The sequence below is a fragment of the Tupaia chinensis genome, unplaced genomic scaffold (genome assembly GCF_000334495.1).
Source record: "Tupaia chinensis unplaced genomic scaffold, TupChi_1.0 Scaffold000047_1, whole genome shotgun sequence".
Taxonomy (NCBI): Eukaryota; Metazoa; Chordata; class Mammalia; order Scandentia; family Tupaiidae; genus Tupaia; species Tupaia belangeri.
This window is the reverse complement of record NW_006159505.1, coordinates 8,566,014-8,593,110: the sequence shown is the minus strand read 5'-3', so window position 1 is coordinate 8,593,110 and position 27,097 is coordinate 8,566,014. Positions and strand designations below refer to the sequence as shown.

Sequence of the window (27,097 nt, the reverse complement as noted above, 5' to 3'; positions counted from 1 at the left end):
AGGAACACAGGTGGGGGCTCTGGGCAGGCCAGGAGGGAGGCCATCCCAGAGAGAGGCCAGTCCACCAGCAAGTTGCAGTGAGAACGGGTGGGAGGGCTAAGGACCTGCAGCTTGGCTATGTCACCAACGAGGGGGCAGAAGTACATGGGACAGGTAGGCAGAGAGAAGGGAAAAGACAGGGACAAGGCCAAAAGAGGCAGGACTGGTAGGCCAAGGTGCCACCTAGCCAGGCTGGGTATCAGCCGGGCCAGGACAGCTTTCTGACTCGGGACAAGCAGCAGGCTAGCAGTCGGGGCACTGACATTCTGGCTTTAGCACTGAAAGCCCTCCATCCCAGGCAATCCCAGACACCCAACCCAACACTTCTGGCTGATACAGGGCACAGCCCTGGCTGAACTCTGAGCACTGGGCTGGACTCAGATTTGAGGTCTAAGGATCAGTGTGAACTGAACACTTGCAAGCATATGACACTCAGCTAGGCACCTGCCCTGAATTCCTTCCTTTAATCTTGAGAACAGGCTGACACTGCTCTTTTCCATCCTTATTTTATAACTGACGAAGGCAAAGCAGAGTGGGTAAGTTGCGCACGGTTCCATAGCAACTCAGTGGTACAGTACAGAGAATGTGTACAGGCAGTCAGGCAGCAAGCACTGGCGGCTCTCACACACACACACACACACACACACATGTATGCACACACAAATGTTTCTGTTCATTGTGCACACAGAAGTATTTTGTTCACCACATGCAAAAAGCCTATTGAATTTCTGAGTATGATTGGCATGGAGGTAAACTTCAAGTATGACTAGTCATTTTTCCTTTTAAGCAAATCATCTTTTTACACGAATGGAAATGATTTATTTTCCTTTCTAATTATAGAACCAATTATGCAGCAGATTTTCACAAAGCAGAGTGAGTTTAATGACAGTAACCTAGGTCTGTTTATTGAGCACCCTGCAAACTCATGCACTAGGTTGGAAGGAACACATTTTCTATAAGGAAGGACTTTCCTCAATACATTTAGTCTTTCACTTGTTCCTTAATGTTCTACTAAATGTTTGGGCTTTTAGTACTCAACATTCTCCGCTAATAGCAAAACAAACATTATCTCTTTGATTTCGATGCAAAGCATTTCTGTTGATAAAAACAGTAGAGACCTATGCTACATGATCTGAAGGCTAATCATGAGTCCAGTGTAAACTCATATTACTATAGTTTCCTTTAAAATCACTGCATCATGTATGCGCACATACACATACAACTGCACAGACCGAACATATGGGTGTGGAAGGCAAACACAGACATATAAGCATAAACACACACTTGCACATATACATAGACATGCACACACAGAAATGTTTACACACGTAAGTGTGCTAACATTATACATGGGAGTACACACACGTGTTCATAAACATATACTCATACGCATGTATGCATGGACACACAAGCACCAAACATTACATAGGCATGCACACACAAACACAAATGGTGTGCCCGTGTATGTGCAGGACACTGGGGGCAACTGGGAGGCCCCGACCACAGCCCCTGTTGCTTTTCCCTCCTCGCTGCAACACTTGGTGCAGCCTGTGCAAGCCCTGCCACGCTGCCTTCTAATCTAAGGTTTGTGCTGGGGGAAGGGGACACACTCTTTTTTAAATTATAGTCAATTCTAGCTAAGGGTGGAATTGGCTGCCTCAGGGGAATCCTTTAATTTAGCTTCTAACTGTTCTTAGCACCTGGGACTTCTCCCTGGGGCTTATGCAATACCGGAATCTAGACCAGAACGAGGGACTGAATCTTGTCATTGAGCTCTGTGGGAAATGTCAAGGGGGTTAGAGGGTTAAAGAGCTGATGTGGGGTGGGGAATGCTGCTTCTGAGAAGGTCAGACCAAGACCCTGCCACTGGACCCAGAGACCTGAGCTCCCAGGGCATGTTCTCACCACGGCTTCCTTGGCTGCAGCCCCTGGACCTTGTCTATTGGTCCTGGTCAGGCCAGGGCAATCAGCTCCCTGGGTGGTCTAAGGCACTGACCCCTCCCTGAAGTCACACTGAACTGGCAGGAGAGGGTCCGTGGGTACCACAGGAGGTGGTGACTTTCTTCTCTGACAGCCATGATTGGAGCTGGTATGAGGGCATGGCTGAGCCGAGCAAGACACCACAACCAGGCTGGAAATACACATGGTTTCTGAGACCAGCGAAGCAGGCATGCTGGGGTGAAGTCAGGAACCCAAATCACCAAGTGCCAAGCCAAAGGGGGCTTTTATTTTTTAATTTAATTAAATTTAATTTTTTTAGAGAGATTTTTGCCATAGGGCACGTGTGCTTGCCAGACAGCCAGAAAGTGAGAAATCACCCTCCAAGGGGAATGGCCATGCTGCAATCCCCTTTCTTCCATTCTCTTCTCGGGATTTTGGGCAGAGGTGCACATGCACCCAGCATGAGTTTTTAAACCACTGGATCCAGGATTCGAACTGTGGTCAACCATCTGCTTGTCCCCCAAAAGGGACTTTTAAGGATCACCAAAACACTGCACCAACTAGAAAAACACAGGCCACAGGCCCAACTCTACATGAACACCAAGCCAATGTCATCGCTCCAGAACCAGGACCTGGGTCAGTGTCTTGCCCCTGCTTCCTCCTGGCTGGGTGACCCAGGGCAAGTTTGGGAACCTTTTGGGGAAAGGAGTTGGTAGTGCTAAAGTTCACAGGATGGGCCCAGCCCCCACAAGGGCACCAGAGACTGTCCCTGCTCCTGCCTTAATCGCTTGCACTGAAAACAAACTCAGGCCCAAAGGTGTCAGCAATGAAGTGACCCTCAGAAATTCCTTCTTTGCCTGAAATATTCTGGAAAGCAGCATGACAAAGCAGGAAGCATGCCTAGGAGTTGGGGCTGAGTGCGAATCCAGCCCTGGCTGCTTGGGAGGCAAGAAGCTGGTTGTAGAACCAGAACCAAAGTTAGACGTTCTAGAGGGCTCCAACCAAGAGACCATGGGCAGATTCTCAGTCTATCCTATGCTGGTCTATGTCCCTGTCTAGGAAATGGGACAAGCCCATCACCCACGGCTGCTCTGGAGACCAACTGAGATGCCCTCATGCACCTGTCGTGCTGGGCACACAGTCCCCACTCCAGGTAGTAGCTGAGACCATGACTGAGGCTGCTGTATGGCCTGGCCTCTCTGAGCCTTGCTTTTCTCATGTGTGCCAGGCTTTCCCACTGCTACTAGTGACAACCTGGGACCCAGTGTGTTCACAAGTGTGCACATGTGGGAAGCGCTCTCGGCACACACCAGGCTTGCTGCCTACCTCCTCCCACCAGACACTTCACTTCTAGGGCCAAGAAGTTGAGGTGCAAGGAAAGGAAATGAGGGTCCAGGCTGCAGTAGCATCCCAGCCCCCCTAGGAAGCTCAGCTCAGGAAAATGACCCCAGTCCTCAGGCCACCTCAGCAGCGGCAGAGGGCAGAACCCGGGCTGTAACAATTTCATGGCACCTGGGCTGGATGCACAGCAGGTCAACAGGCTTTCTGTTTACCCTCTGGATAAGGCCCAAGTTGGAAGAACTAGGGTCCATGGTGCACAGGGTCTCCCTCACCCTGGTACCCATGGAAGCCACCCCACACACACCTCCTGATGCCCATGTCTTACCCGACGTGCCAGTGCGGCTGGGGCCTCTTGCCATCCTCGCCTGCGCCGCCCAGCCTGTTGAGCGACGGGGACCGGCTGCGAGGCCCAGGCACGTAGCTCCCGATGGTCTTCACAGCGCCATCGGGCTTGCTGGGCGTCTGCTGCAGCAACTGGGGTGAGAGGCTGCGGTGCGAGGGGGCCGTGGAGCAGACGGCCCACTCGGGAGCGCTGGCATTGAGGTTGTTGTCACTGTTGGACCGCAGCAGGACCCGGGGGGCGGCCAACGTGTTGGGGGGCCGCCGCCTGCGATTAGAGTATGCCGGGGCCTCCCGGAAGGGCACTGCATGGGGAGAGAACAGGGAGAGGGCCAGGTGAGTACAGCCGTGTCACGTCGGTGCAGGCAGGACACGAAGAGGCACCGGCCTGGGTGCATCTACCCCCCAACCCCCATGCGAGCCGAGCAGAGGGGAGCCATGAGTTCTGTGCTGGGTCCCCAGCTAGATGCCATGAGGCCCAGAACTCACCCCACCATAGATGCAGAGAGACAGGGTGGAGATTGAGAATGTCTCCATGGCACAGAAGCTCAGGCCAAGGCTTCAGATGGAAGGATCTCGGGACCCGAGCTTCCATCTGGCGGTTGCCCATTCTTCCAACAGCCCGGAAGAGTCTGGCTGGTGGTGCTTGTGCAAGGGTGGACTGCCCCACCAGAGGGGAGCCATGAGTCAGTCTCACAAAGCAGTCAGGACACCAAGCTACTATGAAACCCCCTTCTGATGACTTAAGCTTGGTCTCTCCAATGGGTTGAACTATATGCCCCCAAAATCCATATGCTGGCATCCTCACCCTTAGTGCCTCAGAGCCTGACTGTGTTTGGAGACAGGCTCTTTACAGTTAAGTTAAAATGGTGTCATAAGGGAGGGCCCTAACCCCATAGGATTGGTGTTCTTCTAAGAAGAGGTGAGCAGGATACCCACTCCCAGGATGATCATGTGAGACACCATGAGAAGACACTGTCTACAAGCCAAGGAGAGGGACCCAGAGGAACCCACCCTGCCCACACCTCGATGGCGGACTTCCAGCCTCTGGGAGCACCAGGCAATAAATGCTGCTATTTCAGCCACCCAGCTGCGCTGCTTGGTTTCTGCAGCCAAAGCAAGTCAGTCTGTCAGTCAAGTGAGCCCACTCTAGCCCTCACTGAGACACTCCTTTTCTTTCAAACTGGGGCCCAGCGTGGGACAGAGCAGAAGGTGTGCACCTCTGACCTTGTGGAGTCCCAGAGAGAAGCAAGGCCTGATTCTCCTGAGTTCAGTGTGCCCAGGAGCAGAACAAGGACAGTGGCCCTGATGGCCATGGGGGCTGGCGACCATGTGTGGAGGCCCTGGGATGCTCAGGAGGCTGGAGCCAGAAATAGACAGTGTCCTTATGAGATGGGGCATCTCAGGGAATAGCCCGCCAGGCTACGGGGAAGCAGGAGATGCCCACAGTCCCTGATTAGCCCAAGATGCTGGGCTTCCCCAGGCCCTCTGATGCCTGAGGCCGATCTTCCACTGCCTTGGGATGACAACCCTCAGGTCTGAACCCACCCTTAGTCCTCAAGCATGTGATGCCCATGGCCAGGGTTGCCATTTGTCAAGTTGGAAGCTGCAAAGCAAGGGACAATATGTGTCCTCTAGGGGGAGTGGGCCTGGGGAAAGGGCTTTAATGTCTCAAAGGAAAAAGAGCATCACTAGTGCTTTAGGACTGGGACCGAGACAGTCGGCTACCCCTGGCTGTCTAAGGTCAGAGACCGCCATGAGGATAGCAAAACCAAAGATGGCTGTATCCTTCAGAGACACTGCAGCCAGCCTACACACACCTGGATGACAGGGGACAGCAATAGCACTGGCGAAGCTCAAGGGAGACAAAGGTGGCCTGACAGATTCGAGGAAGAAGACAGACGTAGTACTGGACAGTTCAAGGGGAACAGGGATGGATCTGATAGAGCTCAAGAGGTTAAGAGGCAACACCAGAAGATTCAAGGGGGAAGGGCAATAGAGGTGGTGCTGGCAGAGCTCATGTGGAGCAAAGGCAATACTGGCAGGGCTCCCAGGTACAGAGGTGGCACTGACCGAGCTCATGCTGAACAGAGATGGTGCTGGCAACACTCAAAGGAACAGAGGTAGCACTGACAGAATTGAAAGGGACAGAAGTGGCTCTGGCAGAGCTCAAGGGAGACAGAGGTGGCGCTGGCAGAGCTCCACCAAGACAGCTGTGACCCAGTGCCCCCCTAACCCACCTTCCCAGGATGCAGGGCAGTCCCAGGAAAACAGATTCAGGAACCTAGCCCTGGAGCTACACAGAACAGCCTGAGGCTTCCTGGGGACGCGCACTTGGACTGCAGTACACTCGTTAAGAATTCGGAAATGACACATCAGGGAGGTCACAGTGTTTCCAATTAAGCGACAGCACACACTCGCTCTCATCTGCTTCCTCTGTGAAGCGTTTTGTCAGGGGAAGAGGCACCATTAAGCCTGGGCTCTTGAGCTGGGACTTTCATCCCACTCTTAATTTCTTAACAAAGCAAATAAATTCCTGAATGCCAGCATTTAGGTTGGTCAGAAGAGAGACAAGAGGAGGAAGGCTGACAGCATCCTCCATGGACACCTCTCTCTCAAGAGCCACAAGGCTGCCCCCTCAAGGAACTGGCCCGGAGTCCACTGCAGTCCACCTACTAGAACACCTCATCTTGGGTCAGACCACCGAATGGGGTTTTGCTGGTCATGAGCATGTTAAATCACACTAGTGTCCCTCCCTATAAGCAGGCAGAGGCTAAAAAAAACCCTGAGGAATGACTGTGTGCTCCTTACTGAGGCTTTGAACAATGCAACTGGAGGGGGCTGAGGGTGGGGGCTTTGGGTGATCTGGGAATTGCATGACATGGGGGAGGGGTTAAAGGACCCTGCAAAGGGCTGAGGGTCCCACAATCTCAGAGACCAATGAGCTTTCATTTACAGAGACTATGGACTGCAGGACTACATCCGTGTGAAAGGCAGACACAGCAAGAAGAAAGCAGTCACCCAGCTGCCTGGGTTCCTGGAGCCTGCTCAAGGAGAAGCGAGAGGCCAGGGCTTCCTCTTACAGGTGGAGGAGGTACCCACATACCTCCCAGGCAAGGGAAGGCTTCCATCCGGCCAAGGCTTCCCACCCCAACAATACAGTAAATTCTTTTTCTGATCCATGTAACTGGGCAACGTATCAATGCTCTTAATAGAAAAGTGATGGCATTTGGGGAGTCCTACCAATTGCCAAGATAAACTCGTTAGGAAGGAAACGTGTATGCAAGACCAGAAGAGATACACAGTGACCTGACACCATCGCCCCCGACTGAAATGCTCCTGCTGCCCATGGGCTCACACTCAAGTCCTAGAAGGTGCATGGTTGTGAATAATGTAAGAGAATGAGCAAAGACAAAGGCATTTTTAAAAAATACAGATTCTGGAGAATCAGTCTGAATAGGGAGGACCTGGAGGAGAGTGGTTAAGAATTCACAAGGGGAGGCCACCCTATAAGGAATAAAATAGCTAGGACGTTTTCAAATCCATTTTACCTGGGAGATCAGGCAAGTTACTAAAAAGGAATCACATGGGTGACATTTGGGCGAACATTTTAATGAAAACTGCCTTGCTTAACTGCCAACATTCACATTAAATTAGTTTCCTGAGCACAGAAATTTCTTCGGTGTTTATTTTACAATGAGCTTGGGCAAGGGAGTACCTTTCTAATTTCTTTAAAGTAATATCTTCATAAACCATCTGATTTCATAAAACGAGAGCTGTCTGACCAAACTAACTGAAACTACCCATGGAAGTGATGATTTTTGTGAAAAGGGTTAAAAATAAGTCTTTTCCTGTCTGAAAATGATTAATATTCCACCCAACTGTTTCCTTCTTTCAGGCAATCTGCAAACTCTAAGTGGGTGGATATTTTCTTAGCTGTCTTCCATGCGTTTATTTATACATTTTTTTTCCACAATAAAAATTACACAAGGTATGACAAAAAGCGTATGCACTTTTCAAGTCTGGCACGCTAGATCCCCTTCCACTCCATGAAATTGCAACCAGGGACAGCCAAGGAGAGCCACGAAGTGGCTCTGATGCCTCCACCCCTCCCACGGTGCAGCCAGCCATGTGCCCCGACCTGCCGGAGGAAGTGCTTAGCAGCCTCCAGGTAACCGCCAGACTCGAGTCAAAACTTCCTTTCTTTTCCATAGGACTTAGTTCTTAATGTGTCCTCCGGCACAGTCACCATGGAGGGACATTCCGGAATGCCGTTCTGCAAAGGGCTGGAGGCTTAAAGACATTGTAAAATAAAACGGCACCTTCAACCGTGTTAATATCCCAGACCAACTCAAACAAAACCGTATCACAAACCGCAAGTAATTATCCCCCTGCATGACACGGATTAACAACCAGCAATTTTAGGAGGAACTGGAGTCCCGCTCTCCCCCCGAGAATCCGTAAGAAATCTGCTAATTCCCATGCACCACGCGCCCTACAGCTTTTTCCTTACCTTCCTTCTTGGTGAAGGCATTTAACAAAGACTTCATTTTCCCTGTGACTTTGGCAGTGGTCCGCTCATTATATAACCTTCTCGGATGGGAGGAAGGCGAGGCGCACAGCCCAGCCCCTCGGTGCCAGAGAAGCTGGGGCCCTGGAAGAGGTGGCGGGTATCTGGGCACTGTGCACTGCCGAGCATCGCTGGGCACGCCAGACCCAGCGCGCTGGTGACAAGGCCCACCCCATCTCTGTCTGTCAGCTGGGAACCAACTGTGCGTAGACTGGGGCTGCTCTCAAACCCGACTACCTCGCGCGGCGTTCGTCATGTGAGCTGAGCTACTCTGCTTTTGTGATCAGGGCATTTAGGAAGAGGCACCGCGGAGGGCTGATGCAGCTCAAGCGTCCTGCAGCTGGTGTCCGGGAAACGGGAAGGCATTTGGATGCCTGAGCCCGGTTATCCAGGGAAACTCAGGCTGCTGCTGGGTGCTCCCTGCGCCTGTGCCTAAATATAAACACTGTGCTCTTTTTTTTTTTTTTAACACAAAATTTTTTAAAGAAAAAGCCAAGTTTGTTTGCCAGCTAACAGATGTAAGAAAGTCAAAGGGGGAAGCGTCCAAGTACCAGATATGCCTCACACTTCAGACCACAGCGAACCTGGTAGACATTCCAGCATTCTGGAATTTTTGAATGCGACCCAGATTTCCATCTCAAAGAATCAGACACAAGTACTCATTACTTCTCTGGCTCCCCCCATTGTGCTAATTACCCTGCAAAACACAGGATTCCACCCCCCTTCCACTTTTCTTTTTAAAAAAAAAAAAGAGAGAGAGAGAGAGAGAGAGAGAGAGAGAGATAAGAAAACAATTAAACTGCAACCCAGCCAAGGAGTGCCCTGATTCCAGGCCGCTGCTAAAAACAAGCTCTTTAGAGGCACTTTGCACGGTTCTTGAGCACCTCCACCCCAGCTGAAGCCCAAGGAGAAAGCTTGCCCAGGAAGGCTCAGCCCTGAGAAGCGCTACATTGACAAAGTTCTACCCGCACAGCACACAGGAGAAGGGGACGCTGTGGGCGTGCGGCGGCAGGTGGGACAGCACGCTATTTCTACCCCAGGAGAAAGGTCTTCCTGAAGCGAAATGAAACATCCCAGGGGGCAAGGTTCTGTCGCAGATGTATCTGCTGCCGGGGCTGTAATTAAGTGTGCGTTTTTTCGGTTGCTAAGAGAGCTGCTTCCGAAATTTTTTTTTTTTTTAAAAGACAAGATGAGATGAGGAAAAAGCAACTGGAACACTGAAGTTGAATTCCATATGGCTGACATACTTGTGTCAACAAAAATGGCGGCATAAGAAGAAGGCTGGCTGCCGGAAGGAGTATGAGCCTTTCTTTGCAGGCACGCTCAGGGTGGTCGGATGCCTTGCCATGCAGCCTCTGGGTTTTAGGAACAGCAGAGATGGCAGTGGACTCACCAGAGTGTACCCTAGGGCAGCTGGGCCTTCTGACGTCATTTCTCATCTCACTTACTCAACTCAGTCAGCCACGTCAACACGCTGCCCTGGGTGTTCTCGCCCCAGTGCACTGCCTTGTCGATTCACAGAACGGAGGCAAAGGCACTTCGATGACACACACTAAGAGACTATTCACTGTCATAGACCTGCCCACACAATTCATTCATCTCCTTGGACACTTTGGACAAGATTGAACAGCTTCCAGAAGAATTTCCCTCAAATGCGCCAAGTGTCGCCAACAAGGACACATCAACCTTTCTTCCCATGTAGGGGGAACTGAAGATGTGTCTTCCATGGGTCTTCAAGATGGTGGGCATCAAGTCTATCAAGCACGCTGGCCTGAGGCCTGGCTGCCTGCCTTGGCTGGGGGTCACTGGGAAGCTGGGATGGAAACGCCTTATCTGCATAAGGACGAAACACCTCTCCAGAGGCTGAGGGACCTGGTCCCCCCATGTACCTGGCCACATGGGCCCAGAAAACTTGCCAAAACTCAGAAAACTCTCCGGGAGCCTCAGAGACTCCGCGATGCTCAATCCTCCCTCCATCTGTTGGAAATTGACACCCTTCCGAAAGCTCAGAGCCTCGTCCCCAGCCAAGTTTCTCTCCCAATCACTGCTCCAGCACTGCTGCCTTGGATACCAGCAGTGGTGCAAGGAGAGCATGCCACCTCCTAGAGCAGCTGAGGGTGGGCGAGGTTGGGGCCTGACCCTTGTGCCAAAAGTCAGTGGTGCCCAGCCATTTTCAGCAACCTTTCGGCTACTGGAGGATGTGGGAATGAAACCCCTTTACTGCAGCCACGTGACAATTCTACCCTTTTCCAGCTTGAAAGGCATGGGACAAGATGGATCCTGGTGCCATGCTCAGGCCTCCACCCTGAGTCGGTTACACAGATACGTGGAAGGATGGAGAAAAGGCTCTGCCCAGTCTGAGCCAGGGCAGAACCAGAAATCCCAAATGTAGGTAACACAAGGCCTAGGTGGAAGCCCTCCACCTCTGCCTGGTTGCCAGCTGCATGTGGAGCGACTGCTCCTCTTGGAGTTTGTCCACAAGTAAGAGCAGACCTGGGAGACAAATGGGGTCTGGGGCTGCCTAGACAGAAGGGAGCCTTTCCAGGATGAAACTCACTGGCCTGGAGCAGAGGGCAGGCTCTGCTCTCCATCCTGGGCTCCCTCTGCCCCATCCAAAACCACACCCTGCATCCAACGTCCCACTGGACTTCTGGCCCACCAGCTTATACAAGCCCCTGGGCTGCAGCAGAGAGTAAGACTGACAAGACTCCAAGTCACCACCTTGGACTGTGTAAGGGCAGGAGGTGAGACTAGAAGGAGGACATTGTATGAGTTCCAGAAAACACCCAGAAGGTCAAGGACACCTTTTCTAGACACCCTGAGTTCTTTCGAGGAGCAGACAAGTTTTCCAGCTCACGCTTAGAGGACACTGAGTAAAAAATTCACAAAGATCAGGAGTAGTAGCTCAGTTAGGTCCACATACACAGGCAAAAGAAAACAAAGCAAAAGGAGTGTATTAAAAAGCCAGCCAGGGGACCAGCTGTTGGTGTAATGGCTATGTCACTGGACTCCCATGTAGTCGACAGCAGTTCGAGTCCTGGACTCAGTGGCTTAAACTCATGCGGGGCGCATGTGCGTGTGTGCCCAAGATCCTGAGAGGAGAATGGAGGAGAAGGGATTGCGGTGTGACCCAAGTGATTTCTCGCTTTTTGTCTCTCTCTCTTTTTCTGGCGAGCGCACATCCCCTATAGCAAAAAACTCTCAAGAAACAAAACAAATAAACAAAAAACAAGGACACAGAGGACAACTGAGAGGGAGGGTTAAAAATAAAAATTAAGACAAGGATGGACGATAAACTCTAAAAACCCATTTTTCTCTGAGGCTTCTGGAGGTCATTTTCCCTGAGCAGTTCATCTCATGATATAAACTTCTGGAATGTTCCTGTGGAAGCCCCCTCTACAGCTCCCCAAGACAAGCTGCAAGGTGCTTCGGATGACCTGAGTGAGTGCAGAGAGGCTGGGCAACCTGCCAGGGTTCCAGAGGGGTCAGACATCCCTGCCCCATGGCTGTAAGGGTGGATCTGTTGGAACCCAAATGCCCACAGATGAATGAACTTTCCTTTCCATCAACCTCTGACTCTGGTCCTAATAGGGTTCTTCATGCAAGACCTAAAACACCCTGGAGGCTGTGCAGGCCACGTTCCTACTAAGCACAGATGAGGCTTTATCGCAAATGGATTTCATTCCAGGAGTGGGACAGAAAGGAGAGGAGGAACTTTCTGCTCTCAGGAAGGCTGGGGTGAAGTAAGCGACAGGGCATGTGAGTCTAGGTGTGTAGGGGTGAATCTGTTTCCTGGTCTGCCAACCCACCTATCCCAAAGCACAGCAAACACTTTTTGAGTCAGTGATGGGCAGATAAAAAATAGGATGAAAGGCTAGCAGAGATCCCGAAATCACCGTTTACCAAGGAGGAAAAGGTCCACTCTGAAATGAAGTCCGAACCTTCAGCCTCCCAGCCTGGTCCTGACTATAAGTTTGCTGTCCTCCTACCTCAGGTTCCTGAGCCGCTGAGACCATAGGCGCACATCACCATGCTGGGCTTTATTCAGTGGGTTAGGAATGGATCCTGGGCCTGCTGTGACCTCAGCCTGCCAAGCAGCAGCATCCAGCCTGCACTGCCTGTGAGCCAAGCCTCATCCTTGAGCACCAACTTAGCTCCACTCAGCCCGACTCCAGTGCCTCTCCCTTGGTGGTAATTAAGCCAGTCCCTGTGGTCCAAAGCTCCGTGTATCTCCTCTCCCACCCTCCCCTATCCCTACTGGAATTGGCACTACTACAGCCTGGGTCCTACGGACTCACCCTCTATACGGAACACCCCTCCCCAACCCTCAGACTCACTAAACCCTTTATTTTCCACATCTTTTGACAACTGCCTGACAACAGGCTGAAAATAATTTCACTTCTTGTATAAAAAAAGGCTCTTCACACATCAGAACATTTCAAGACGCTCTGAAGTCCTGGCAGGGAGTATGTACCAGGTGCTATAAACATGCCTGGCGAGACGCGACCGTGCCTACGGGTCTCAGTAAAGTTGCCGATTAATACTGATGGGGAACCCACCTTTGCCTCTGCGTAACTGCAGGGGAAGAGCTGGCCATAGGTTTCGGGGCTGACTCTGTGTCTCACACCCTCTGCAACTGTGGGCTTGTCAGGCACCCCTGACACTCAGTTTCCACATCTGTAAATGGGAATAACTCACTTATCCCCAGTGTTGGCTGTGGGGATATGTGAGCTCGTGTTTGAGATGCAAAAGGAAGGATATCAGCACACGCAAGGCTCGGGAGTGAGAGCTTCCAGGGGTGAGTGCCTGCCAGCTCCCTGACCCTGGAAAAGCCATGGGAATCTCTCTGTGCCTTTGTTTCTGCATCTGTGAAGTGGAGATATTAATGGTGCTGCTTTCTAGAAGGTGGTGAGGAACAAGTAAATGAATATTTATAATAGTGTCTGGACTTCAGGGCTTTCAGCAAATACTACATACATACATTCAACTTAGAAAAGTCCGTAAAGGCATAGCAAAGCAATATCCCCTGTCCCTGGTGCTGAAAGAAATAAGACCCTTTCAGTCTCTCAGATGCATTCATATTCTTTCGGGTGTTTCATCTTTAAAGAAATCTACTGATTGCTCCTGTCAATAGAGAGATCACTTCTCAGGGCTCTCAGAGCTCCCCAAGTTCATTAATTTTTACATCGGAGCAGGGAGGATGGCATACTGGATGCAAATGAATGAATGAACCAATGAAAACAGAAGTGCCAAGCCTTAGCTTCTACTCTTTTTCCCTGAGTGTCCCAAAGCATTTGACCAGGTACACCAGGCTGGGCTCCAGTTATACTCAAGTCAACTGAGGCCAGAAGTCACCTTATTTTCTCTGTGCCCCACCATCCCTACTTTTGCCCAGGGTCATGCATTGGCCCAACAGAGGCCAAGCAATAGCTTGTGCTAAACCATGGCCACACTACCCAGCTGCCCCTGGGAAAGTGAGATGACCTGTGTTTCAGAGCTCTGTGAACCAACCTCACCCTTGCCCCACGGGCAGATACACCAGACAGTGGTCAGCTCAGTGTCCTTGCTGTGACTGCAGAGTTCCCCATGCTCTCACATCCTGCCTACCTGGAGAGGAAACCAGGGCTCACCCTCCAGCTCCCCTCCTGCCAGGGCTTGAGCCAATCACCATGCAAGGAATGCTCTGATACAGGAGGCTCAATGAGAGGGAGCTGGCTGGTACAGAATGTGACTCTAGAATAAGATCGAGTTTGTGCCAGAACCTCTGACCATCTGCAGCAGCAGAGGTGCCACTTTGCTGAGTGTTCCATGGGGCAGCAGAGGGGGCTGGACACTCCAGCTTCTCACATGGGCCCCAGCCCGGCTCTCTGGACCCCTTGGAGCAACATGACCACCTGGTATCTGTTAGCATCTTCTCTTTCTGCATCAACAAGCCAGAGTGGATGCTGTTGCTTCCAACTGAGACCCAACTGACAGAGCTAACCAGCCAGGAACTCGGGCAAGAGTGCCTTCAAGAGCCCTGCCCAGAGCTGGGGCACCTCTGACTTTGGTCCAGTTCTCTATAAGCACCCTGAAACATCTGCAGGCAGACTTTATGGGTTCAAATTCCAGCTAAGGAATTGTCCACAGGTCACAAGATGCCTCTGGATCCTGGACAAGCAGTGGCAGTAGCTGCTTCAATGGGCCGGGTTGAGATGAAATGATTGCTGGGTGCAGTGCTTACACACAGTGGTGACGAAGGTGTGCTCCATCGTCATCACTAGGATCACTACCGCAGTTTGTTTCTGATAGTTGGTTAATTACTGTGATTCTCCTGGCAGCAGTTGGGGCCAGGGGTCCCGACAGTCCCTCTGGCAGCCTACATGGATGCAGACTGTCAAAGACAATTGGACAGCTTGTACGTGGGAGTCTTGACCTTGGTGTGTGAGCTCAGACTAGGATCCCGGGGCCTCTACCAGGTTGCTACAGAAAGGGAGCACAAAGAAGAGCCTTGGGCTGGGCTGCACCTCCCAGGAGATGTGCACAAAACCTCATGTTCCACCTAGCGTGGTGACAACCAAATGAAAAGAGAGGGTCATAAAATGTTGAGATGCAAGAAGCAACACCAGCAAGCTTTTCAGGGCTTTGGAGCAAGAGTGCCCCAATATCCCAGAGGGTGGTATTTTCCCTTCCCTTCTTGAGTGTGCCTAAAGATGAATCAATCTCCACCCCCTGTTTTGGATGGAAACACAGATGGAGTGAGGGGCTGCAGAACTAGGGAAGATCGGAGTGCAGTAGTACTAACCACTGGTCAGCTGGGAGGCCTGCAGGGAGCTGAAAGGAGAAAACAAACCTCAAGGGTCTCCGTGACCCATCACTGCTTTCTAGAAGATACTGAGGATCAAGTAACTTAATATTTATAATCACGTCTGGACTTTAAGGCTGTCAGCCGTCATTACATAAATAATATTCGATTTAGAAAACTCTGTAAAGGGATAGCAAGGCCATCTCCTGTGCCCCGTCTCTGAAACAAACAAGCCCCCTTTGGTACTCGGATGCATTCATGTTTTCTTTTCGTGTGTCCCTTCTTCCAGGTAAAGCTCTTATCTGATCCTGTTAGCAAAGGGATTCCTTCTCAGGGCCCCCATGAATGCCCAGACGCCTTAGCCTCCACATTATCTTACAGAAGTGAAAACTAGGTGCTGAGAAAGGCAGTGCCTGCGTGAGAGCCTTGGCCATTGAGACCGAGTGGGAAGCAGGGAGGCGGCAGGTGCAAGGCAGGTAGGTACAGGCTATAGAAGGATTCTTCCTGCCCATCCCCCAGCGGATGCAAAATAGCAGACCTTGCTTCCTTTCCTCGTAGCTCTAGATAACTGCAATTTAAATATTAGTAGGCAACATTTCTCCATCTCACGATAATTGTTACATGATTCATACTTTTATAAATAACGTGAGATATAAAAAGGCGTTTCAGCAATAATGCGGGGTTATCTTTGCACAAAGATGTAGGAGTCTGTGGCATTTGTAATGTTCCCGACGGCTGGAGCCATTGAGGGAAGCTTTGCTCCTGGAAGATCCATGGACCCGTGAAAATCGCAGCATGGGGCACTGAGGGGTGAGCTCCAGGATCTCCTGCAGGCTGGACAGAGGGCTGCTGGGAGCTGGGGTCAGGAGTCTAGAAGGTGCTGATCACATTTCCTAACCTTGCATTGGGTTTTAGGTCTAAGACCATGGCCAGTGAGGGAGGGGGCTTTGGAAGGTGGAAATAGGGCTGACCACAGAAAGGTGAGGGTCCCCAAAGACCATTCAAGAAGAACCACAGACTCCAAATGCTGACCTCCTCTGCTCTCCTCTGTGCAGCTTCAGGCACATGCTTCTTGCAGCACCTCCAGCCCAGCATGTTTCAGGACACTGAGTGCCAGGGAGGAGGTGTGGGGACAGGGGCAGGTGATGGCACAAAGGTGCCATGCGCTACCCCCGAGGTAGCCTTTCTGGGAGCTGAGTGACTGAGGACACTTGGCCCTCCCGTAGGGGAAACTGAGGCTTGTGCGCTGACACAAGTTACCTAAACCCTCAACAATGAGGCTTCTCAGCTAGGAAGTGAGCCAGAGGCCTGCAAGTAGGCCAAGCAGGCTGGCCGTGGGCCCGTGAGGACTCAAGGGGCCTTGGGTGGGTGTGCACCAAGGGAAGCAGAGCTGAAGCAGGGTGACAGCTCCCTGGGAATGGGAGGGCAGGGTTTTGTGGCAGTTGTACCAGTGCTGCACCAGCTCCTCTGTTGGTTTCATGGAAATGCCCCAACTTATGTCTCTGGACATCTTTGAACAAATCAAGCACAGTAATCATGCCTGCTTCAAGGAGCTGCACTGGGGACTAAGTGCAATTCTGAGGCACAATGTGCATGTTACAAAGGCAGGCTCTGCTGCTGTCCCCATGACCATGACTGGCATGTGTGTCCTCGCGAATGTTACTAACAAAGGCTTTGTTATTACTGGGCAGGGAGGTGGGGTATAGGCAATGAACCTTCTGCAGGGCCAGTAGGGACAAGAGAGGAAGGTGGAAGGAGGGAGCCTAAGATGGGCCTCAGGTCTAATTCTTATGAACAGGACAGCAGTCCTGACAATGGCATGTGGCAATCTCTGAAGTCCTGAGGGCAGCAGAGGGACACACACTGCTACACCTCAGAGCCCATGCAGATCTGCTCCAGCTCAGAGTTCCTGGAGGGTTCAGAGGGACCTCAGCTCATTAAGAACTAGGGCCTGACTCTGGACCCTCTCACTTATCCATAGGCCACCTGGGCTTCAAGGTGACCTTGAAAGACTCACTGATGGTACACTCTAGCAGGATTAAGTTTCACCCAGGAGTCAGCTGCAGAGGCCCTCTGGGTCCAGAGCCTGGTGGATCCATGGCCACGCTTGACCCCTAGCTTCTTTATCAGAGCCTGCTGCTCCATGGTGGGGACGGCCACCTGTGCCTGCTGTGCCCTGGGAATGGCATGACTACCTGTGCCTACATGGCCCCAGAAAGAGCTCCCCATACCCTCCCTGTACTGAGGACTGTGTACACCTGCCCTGCCCTATGGGCTCGGGGGTCTGTGCTCAGGGCACACCTCTTCCTGAAGCCTACCAGGTATAGCACAGCATCAACCATGCTTGCACTCTCAGCCGCCCTCTCGGATCGAGCCAGGGTCCTCACCGCAAGCTCATAGGCCCATCTTCTCCTCTGCCAGCCCCCTGGATGAGACTCAGGCACATCCTTGAGCCCACAGAGGGTCACTTTTGACTGACGAGACAGATAACCACCTGACCCTTCTCCACCTTTTCTTTCTTTTTTTTTTTTTTGAGAGGTTTTTGCTATAGGGCGCGTGCGCTCGCCAGACAGAGAGACAGAAAGTGAGAAATCACCCTCCAGGGGGGATGGCCACGCCGCAATCCCTTCTCCTCCATTCTCCTCTTGGGATCTTGGGCACGCACGTACACGTGCCCGGCGTGAGTTTAAGCCACCGGGTCCAGGACGCAAACCGTGGTCGACTACGTGGGAGTCCAGCGACATAGCCATTATGCTAACTGCTGGTCCCTCTACCTTTTGACATTGGGCCCCTGAACACTTAGTTTCCCTGTCCCCATCGCTCAGACCCAGCCCCAAGTCCTAGAGAGCTCCTGCTAGAACAGCTCCTCCCCCTGAAATGGCAGGATGCCCGAAAGCTCCCGTGCAGATCTCAAAGTTACAGAGATAGCTGTCTTCAGGGAATATACCAATTACCAACAGCACTGATTAGGAGCATAAACTCCTCAGCTGCAGGAGCGGGTGTCCTCGGACTGGGCCACCTTCTTTATACCAGTGCTTAGTCTATCGTGGCCGTCTGTTCTAGCAGGTGTCTCTGACCCACGGCAGGGCTGTGGGACTCAGCTTCCTCATCTGTAAGGTGGGCAGGCCAGCCCCAACATGTTAGACTCATTAGGTCTCCAAGGCTCCCACAGGCTAGAGAAACCTGGGGAGGGAAAGCTTGAATAACCAGAGACAGAATGGGCTCACTTTCAGAAACCCATGGAGGCTGAGGGAGCTGGATCCCCTGCCCAGGAAGAGTAAGGGCTCTTCCTTCTTTGGGCCATAAGGGTGTGGGATGCCTGCCAAGCTCCCATACCTAGAGAAGGGCAGAGCCCAGCAAAGTGGAGCAGGGACCCAGAGATCCAAGTAGGAGTTCCGCCCAGTTACCAACATTGGAGCAGAGCCCCTGTGTTCCGGGGACTCTTGACAGTGCAGAGTCAAGTTCCTCACAGCGTGACCTACTGCCTCTTGTGGTGCCAGGGGAGGGCCCAGCTCCCAGTCCTTATGGGATGGAATGGACAGAAGACCCTGCCTCCTCCACCTAGGATGGCTACACACTGAAGCTGCAAGCTGCCTGGCTTCGATTCTCAGCCCCACACCATGGCTCGGCACTGTGGGAAAGCTTGGAGGTCAGGAGCAGGCCAGCTTCCATCTATCCTGCTGCAACTCAGGCATGTAGCTTTGCCTCTCTGAGCCCAAGTCTGAGCATTGGGAATGGGCAACCACAAACTCATCTCGAAGGGAGTCAATGCTTCCAGAGGCCAGTGCTCACAAAAGTGACATCTATGAAGTGTCAGCATCAGGGAAAAGTACTTCTTGTGGGTAACTCTGGGCTGAGGGAGCCTATGGTTAGAGCCCAAGGACCGGACCCCTCTAATGTCCTTGTTGGCCTCCCACCACACCACTGGGGTAGGTGCTGCCTGCAGAATCTCACTGCCTCTACTGTACCCTACTCTCACTTCACACACTCTGTGCCCTGATAGCACTTGGGCATTCGGTACTGGACTGCACATGCCAGGCACACACAGAGAACTGCTATGGCTGCACGGTGCCTGGGTGCCTTAGGACCCACTGAAAATCTACCCCACACAGCAATTCCCCACACAGCCCGAGACCATCAGAGGGTAGCCAGGGCGACTCTGTCTGAGGAATGAAGGTTTGTGTCCCCTCCACAATTTATATATTAAAGTCCTAAAACCCCAGTGTGATAGTATTAGGAGAGGGGACTTCGGGAGGTAATTAGAATTAGACAAGACCATGAGGATAGGATTAGTGTCCCGGTAAGAAGAGACATGAGAGATTATTTTGATCTCTCCCTACTATGTGAGGAGAAGATGGCTGTCTGCAAAAAAGAAAGAGATCCCCTCCACTTGACACCAAATCAACACCCAATCAGGGGCCAAACAATAAGGCAGTGCTAAAAAGTGATGTTCTACAAGGCAGACCGACATGAGAAGGTTGCTGGTTCAAGTCTGAGACCTCCCTGAGTATGCAGGGCATGCATGTGCCCATGATTGGGGCTGGAGGAGGCTAGACACAGATCAAAGCATCAAGGTTCTACTGGTTCTATTCTCTCTCTCTCTCTCAATCAACTTTATAAAAATTTTTGAGGTGTCTCTGGAGGTAAAGAGATCCAATCAGGGTGGGCACATTGACCTTGGACTTCTCTCAGGACTGTGAAGAATACATTTCTGTTGTTTAAGTCACTCAGTCTACGTACTTTTGTTAAAGCAGCCTGAAGACTACACATACAGGTGGCCATGACACTCTCTAGGTTTCCACCTCACACCATCACCTCCACTGCCCCTGTTATTCAGCATTCCCCCTCACTCATGTAGGCCCCTGTTGGCTCCCTCTGAACACACCTCCAGGCCTTTGTCCCTGCTATGCCCTCTACCTGAAACTCCTTTCCTCATCCTTCCCATGGCTGGGCACGTCTGACCCCAGCACATTAGCACCCCCTGTCAAGGTCTCACCTCACTGGGAGGCTTTCCTTGGCCACCTTGTCTAAGTAGGTAATGCTCTTATTCTCCATCTTAGCACCTTGTTATCTTCCCTTCATTGCATTTATCAAAATGAAAGTCACGTTACTTAATAGTTTGCTTTTATTGTCTTTCTCTACTCTGCCCCCACAATAAAATATTTGCAAACTTCAGGCACTAAGACTATCATTGCCAGTATCGAGCCCAGCCCATTACAAAAATGTCTTTGTTTACTATTTTCATTCCATAAATGAATAATAAAAACAAAGAACCTTTTTACTTCCTGCTACGGACTCAGTATCTGAGGTGTTTTTTTTACTGTGTGTGCTCATTGTGTGAAATGTCTGTTTCTAGAACCATTTCTACCATGAACATCTTCTCCCCAAAACTGGGGCTTTCTGGAAGGTATGGGGCACAATACAAGACTCAGCACAAAGCGGAAACTCGTACATACATATTCTAGTTGTTTGAAATCCTTGTCTGCTCATTTCTGTGGGGAGTGGTCAAACCGGAGCAGAACACTGATAACTTTTAAAGACAAGCAGAGGCACAATCCCACTCTCTTGGGCCAATATTGCATAGCCAGCAGAGGTTAAAAGAAACTATATTTCACCTAGAGAAAGCCAGGGGAGACAAGGGGAGGCTTGTTTAGAACAATAATTGATAATCAATAATAGAAAATACCTGGTTTCACCTAGAGAAGGCCAGGGGAGACAAGGGGAGGCTTGTTTAGAACAATAATTGATAATCAATAATAGAAAATACCTGGCCTTCCTTCTGCCTCTCCCTCCCCCTTTGCCCTATAAAAGAATAAACCTGAGAATAGCTCAGGGCTGCAGCTACTTCCCTCAGAGATGCCCAGTCCACCAGATCCCTGCTTTCCTCTACTTGAGTGTCTATTTTTTTTTTTTCCACCCACATCACTCCCCTTCAGGTTCACATCTTCCTGCCATGCAGGTCAAGGCACATTTCAACATTTGAGTTGTCTGTGATAATGCTTCTATTAATTCTGTTTTTCTGTGGTTAAATACTACATTTTTCTTCTTTATATATCTAGTAATTTCTGGTTCAATACTAGGCATTGTGTTTCATATGTTGTTGTCTGGGTTCTGTTATTTTCCTCTGAAGCATGCTGTTTTTTTTTTTTTTTCTTTTGCTGGTTTTTTTTTTTTTCTTTTTTCTGTTTTTTTTCTATCAGAAAGTAGAACTCTTAGCAGAAATCTGTCCTGTGAAGGCATGATTTTAGACGCTGTTGGGAGAGTCTCTGTTGCTTTGGTCCTGGGATGGGGTGCCAACTGCTAGGACCCTTCTGGGACTCTGACAGAAAGTACAAGATACTTAGAAACCTCTTCTAATGTAGCAGGTGTTAAATAAAATAATATTTAACGATGCTTGTTAAAGTGTGGCAAGGAAGAATTTATTCAGAACCACGGTGATAGCTATAGGAATCACTGCAGTGGGGTACTGCAGTGACTAAACTCCTAATACAGCATAGTCGGGTGGGACTTTACAGGTAAGGAAGCAGGGTGAGGGTAGTGGCTGGAAAGTTACTAAGAGGAAATCTCAGGGGTAGGGAGATTCCGGCTAAACTCATCTAACAGGATTTGTGCCGCAGACAGGCCAAGATCACCTGGGTGATAGGGGAGGATAAGGACCCAATCAGACATCAAGGGTGATTAGACACTGAGTTTCTTGATAACCTGACGTAGCAACAGCATTGCCAAAAGTGAGTTTTACAAAGATGTGCACAGATGGGCCTAGCAGAAGGTATAGACACCTGAATAAAGTCTGGCTAAGCAGAAAAGCCTTTGCCATGAGATTCAACCCCACACTCTGTTTCCCCTGTGGTGGAAATTGCCAATACTAAAATCTCGCTGCGGATTCTTGACTTCGTTTAAGCTGCTGTCTTCCACTGGGCCCGGTGGACTCTCACTATGCACATGCCAGTTCAGGAATTGGCCAAGGAAACAAGAGGAACTTATGTGCAGAAGTTGGGGCTCTCCTCTCTCTGGAATTATTCCCCTTTGACTTACAGTCACTCAAGCAGCTCCACCCCAAACCTCCAACTCCTGAGTCCTCAGCCCAAGGAGATAACATTTTCCCTTGATAATTTCAGGACTCATCATGAAGGGGAGGGATGTTCTGCTTCTGTCAAGGACCCTGGCACTTCTACTTCTGTCTGATTTGGTGGCCTGACGAGACCTGTGGGCTGTGGCTGTTGGTATTGTGTATGTTTTGTTCAGAGCCTGTCGCAGTTACTGGGAGGGGAGTTCTCGGGTATGAACCACTCTACTGTTATGGGAAGGTGGATGCTATGGGCTCGTGACTATATTTATAATGATATTTCATATAATATGTGCATATATTAAGCAAATAAATGGAAGAGAAGCCCATTGTGCTCCCGCGAACTGCCTTTTCATGCTAAATAAAAGACAAAAATGGTCTAAAAAGTCAGCTCCAGAACTGGGAATAACATGTCTAAAATGTGTCTTGGGTCCTTATTTGGTGACTTGGCTTTAAAAGAAACTATATTTCACCTAGAGAAGGCCAGGGGAGACAAGGGGAGGCTTGTTTAGAACAATAATTGATAATCAATAATAGAAAATACCTGGCCTTCCTTCTGCCTCTCCCTCCCCCTTTGCCCTATAAAAGAATAAACCTGAGAATAGCTCAGGGCTGCAGCTACTTCCCTCAGAGATGCCCAGTCCACCAGATCCCTGCTTTCCTCTACTTGAGTGTCTATTTTTTTTTTTTCCACCCACATCACTCCCCTTCAGGTTCACATCTTCCTGCCATGCAGGTCAAGGCACATTTCAACATTTGAGTTGTCTGTGATAATGCTTCTATTAATTCTGTTTTTCTGTGGTTAAATACTACATTTTTCTTCTTTATATATCTAGTAATTTCTGGTTCAATACTAGGCATTGTGTTTCATATGTTGTTGTCTGGGTTCTGTTATTTTCCTCTGAAGCATGCTGTTTTTTTTTTTTTTCTTTTTTCTGTTTTTTTTCTATCAGAAAGTAGAACTCTTAGCAGAAATCTGTCCTGTGAAGGCATGATTTTAGACGCTGTTGGGAGAGTCTCTGTTGCTTTGGTCCTGGGATGGGGTGCCAACTGCTAGGACCCTTCTGGGACTCTGACAGAAAGTACAAGATACTTAGAAACCTCTTCTAATGTAGCAGGTGTTAAATAAAATAATATTTAACGATGCTTGTTAAAGTGTGGCAAGGAAGAATTTATTCAGAACCACGGTGATAGCTATAGGAATCACTGCAGTGGGGTACTGCAGTGACTAAACTCCTAATACAGCATAGTCGGGTGGGACTTTACAGGTAAGGAAGCAGGGTGAGGGTAGTGGCTGGAAAGTTACTAAGAGGAAATCTCAGGGGTAGGGAGATTCCGGCTAAACTCATCTAACAGGATTTGTGCCGCAGACAGGCCAAGATCACCTGGGTGATAGGGGAGGATAAGGACCCAATCAGACATCAAGGGTGATTAGACACTGAGTTTCTTGATAACCTGACTTAGCAGCAGCCTTGCCAAAAGTGGGTTTTACAAAGATGTGCACAGATGGGCCTAGCAGAAGGTATAGACACCTGAATAAAGTCTGGCTAAGCAGAAAAGCCTTTGCCATGAGATTCAACCCCACACTCTGTTTCCCCTGTGGTGGAAATTGCCAATACTAAAATCTCGCTGCGGATTCTTGACTTCGTTTAAGCTGCTGTCTTCCACTGGGCCCGGTGGACTCTCACTATGCACATGCCAGTTCAGGAATTGGCCAAGGAAACAAGAGGAACTTATGTGCAGAAGTTGGGGCTCTCCTCTCTCTGGAATTATTCCCCTTTGACTTACAGTCACTCAAGCAGCTCCACCCCAAACCTCCAACTCCTGAGTCCTCAGCCCAAGGAGATAACATTTTCCCTTGATAATTTCAGGACTCATCATGAAGGGGAGGGATGTTCTGCTTCTGTCAAGGACCCTGGCACTTCTACTTCTGTCTGATTTGGTGGCCTGACGAGACCTGTGGGCTGTGGCTGTTGGTATTGTGTATGTTTTGTTCAGAGCCTGTCGCAGTTACTGGGAGGGGAGTTCTCGGGTATGAACCACTCTACTGTTATGGGAAGGTGGATGCTATGGGCTCGTGACTATATTTATAATGATATTTCATATAATATGTGCATATATTAAGCAAATAAATGGAAGAGAAGCCCATTGTGCTCCCGCGAACTGCCTTTTCATGCTAAATAAAAGACAAAAATGGTCTAAAAAGTCAGCTCCAGAACTGGGAATAACATGTCTAAAATGTGTCTTGGGTCCTTATTTGGTGACTTGGCTCAGGCTGGGCTTCTGAAAAGGGCAAGGGCTGAGCCTTTGGCCTTCCCCAGTCACACGGCATCTAGCAAATAGCCTATCCCCATGGAGGTAGCAGTCACACCCTATGTGGGATGGTGAGTGTATCAAAGCAGGGAGGCCCAGATGTGCTCTGACCACTGACCAGGTAAGCTAGGCATCCCTGAGCACACAGGAAGGGTGGCCTTCCAGGCCTCAGGACTCCTAGACTGTAGGCTTCCTTTATAGCCCACCAGGGAGTGACTGGGGCCACGAGGGAGGTTTATTTCAACCTACAAACTCAACTCAACTTTTGCAAATTTCAAATACTTCCAGGAGGCATGGAGGTGAGGGAAGGGTGAAAGGGAGGCCCCCACTCTTTAAATCAATGTGTTAGCTAATCAAAACTTGTACAGGTACCAGAATACCCTGGAAAATGAAGCCTAGTGAGACTGGTTCTCCACCTCGATTCATCACCTCGTTAGCAGATCCAAATGCAGATCTGTATTTTGGGAACTAATTAAGGCTCAGTGACTGATTTAACCTTCAAATCAATTTCTTCCAGGGTCGAGCTGGCAGTGGAGTTAATATTAGGCACCACCACAGCCTCAGGAAAACCCCCAAATCTAGGAAGAACTGGATCCTAAGGGAAGGGGTGCAAGAAGGAGGGAACAGCAAACGCCAGGCAGTTGACCAGCCCTGGTGCAGCTACTGAGTGGAAGGCAGAGAGGACGTGGGACCCAGCCATCTTTCTGCACAGGGTGGCTACATGAGCACTCTGGAACGAAGGAGTGAGGGGCTTTGAGGACTGCAGTGTTGTAGCCATCGCTATAGCACTGACCCCAGGGCAGCCACCACAGTGTCAAAGTGAAGCACAGGTATGCCAACCCCTGGAAAGGCAGAATGCCATGTGCACCCCTTCGGGGAAAGGGGACAGCCTGCCTAGGAGCCGCAGTGGGCTGCCCAGCATGAGGCAGGAGAGCTGAACATGCAGTGGATAGCCTCCCCTGTCTGATGCTCCCACCACCTGACTATGGGTCCCATCACCCCTAAGCCTCAGATTCCCACATGTCAGAAAGGGAGTGGGATGCACCATAAATGTCTTTAGGCTGTGAAGTTCAAGAAGCATTTCAGCTCTGAGGGGTATCCTTGTCAGGAGATGCCCTTGAAGGCACAGAGAATTCAGTGCTGATTAGTGGGATCCCACTGACATCATCTGGTAGAGAGAGGGGGACCAAGGCGGTCAGGTCTCTCCCTCTATGTCATCTAACAAATAAAAAGGCATGACAAGAAAGAACTCCTGGGACTTCAGCCATTGGGGTGGGCTGTGCCAGGCAGAGGAATAGGGAAAGCTGGTGGCTAACTCAGGTGCACCTGCAGACTCGAGACTTCCCCTCCACATGCTGAGGAAAGGGGCGAAGAACTCTCACGAGAAGTCTCAAGTCATAGCCACCCCCAGCTGCTATGGTTTGAATTCATGTGCACCCCTGAAATTCACGTGTTGAGATGACGCTCTGGGGTGAAATTTAACCTGACTCTGGTGTTGAAAGATGGGGTCTTGGGACTTAGCAGACATCAGAGCGGGGCCTCTATGACTGACTCCTGGAGGTTTAACAAGGAGAGACCAGATAGACACACACACACATGCGTCACGCACACCTGCTGTCTCGCCATACTAAAACACCAGCAGTGAGGCACTTCAGAGGGCCGTGGGGCAGGCCATCACAGGCAATGGGAGCGGACTGCATTTTACTGGGCCCTGGTGAGACTTCACCCAAAAATACCTTGGCTGGCTGTTTTTGGGATGCCTATAAGATATGGGAACACAATAACAACAGATTCAGCCAAGGCTGCAGCAGCTGCAGAGCCAGGGTACGCCTGCTACGGGCAGGAGCCAGACAGCAACGACTGCACTTCTTAGCCCTCTGCTCCCTTCTCTCCACCACCACCTCGAGGGCAGGGACTTTCCTCCATCATGTGCAATAGGACCCTGAGGCCCAAAGCAGCTCAGAAACTTGCCAGTCAGGCCATAGTGGGTTGAGTTGAAACCCACAGTGTCTGCTTGGGTCCCCCTCACCTAGCTGCTGACAGCAAAACCGAAGCCCTGCAGTTTGACATCCCCAAAGGGTCTGGAATTCCAGCCTGACCAGGATTCCTGCAACAGCCTCACAGGCCCCAGCCCTTTTCCCCGTCTCCCCACTTTACATACCCATCAGCCAGCTACTGCAGAAGTAGTTCCCATCATCCGGCCTACAGGGCCAGGAGGATCTACCTGCTTCTTCTGCATGGTTTCCTACCTCCTCCACAGTGTCCAGCCATGTGTGCAGTACAAATTATTTATAAACTTTGCATGTGTCAGTCCCGACTCTCAGCATATGTATCCATCAGTTCAGTTCCCCATCCTTCTCTAAGTCTCACCTCCTGTCACAGATCTGGTAACTATTTCCAAAGAGGTGAACTCAGCTTCCCTCAAAAGAGGCCTTTGTGGGAACCAGCAGTTAGTGTAATGGCTATGTCGCTGGACTCGCACGTAGTCGACCGCGATTTGCGTCCCGGACCCAGTGGCTTAAAACTCACGCCAGGCGTGTGTGCGTGCGTGCCCAAGATCCTGAGAGGAGAATGGAGAAGGGATTGCAGCATGACCATCCCCCCTGAGGGGTGATTTCTCGCTTTCTGTCTCTCTGGCTCTCTCTGTCTGTCTGGCGAGCGCATGCGCCCTATAACGAATACCTCTCCAAATAAATAAATAAAT

General features: G+C 50.4%; 1 protein-coding gene across 1 annotated transcript in view; it reads right to left on the bottom strand.

The window, feature by feature from the left end:
- LOC102495642 (SH3 and multiple ankyrin repeat domains protein 2) overlaps positions 1 to 27,097 on the bottom strand; it is a gene marked incomplete at its 3' end in the record, with an annotated part of 501,991 nt that overhangs the window by 168,656 nt on the left and 306,238 nt on the right. Inside the window, 1 exon segment of the mRNA XM_006141097.3 lies at positions 3,647 to 3,965. Within this exon segment, the coding sequence (XP_006141159.2) occupies positions 3,647 to 3,965 (319 nt within the window).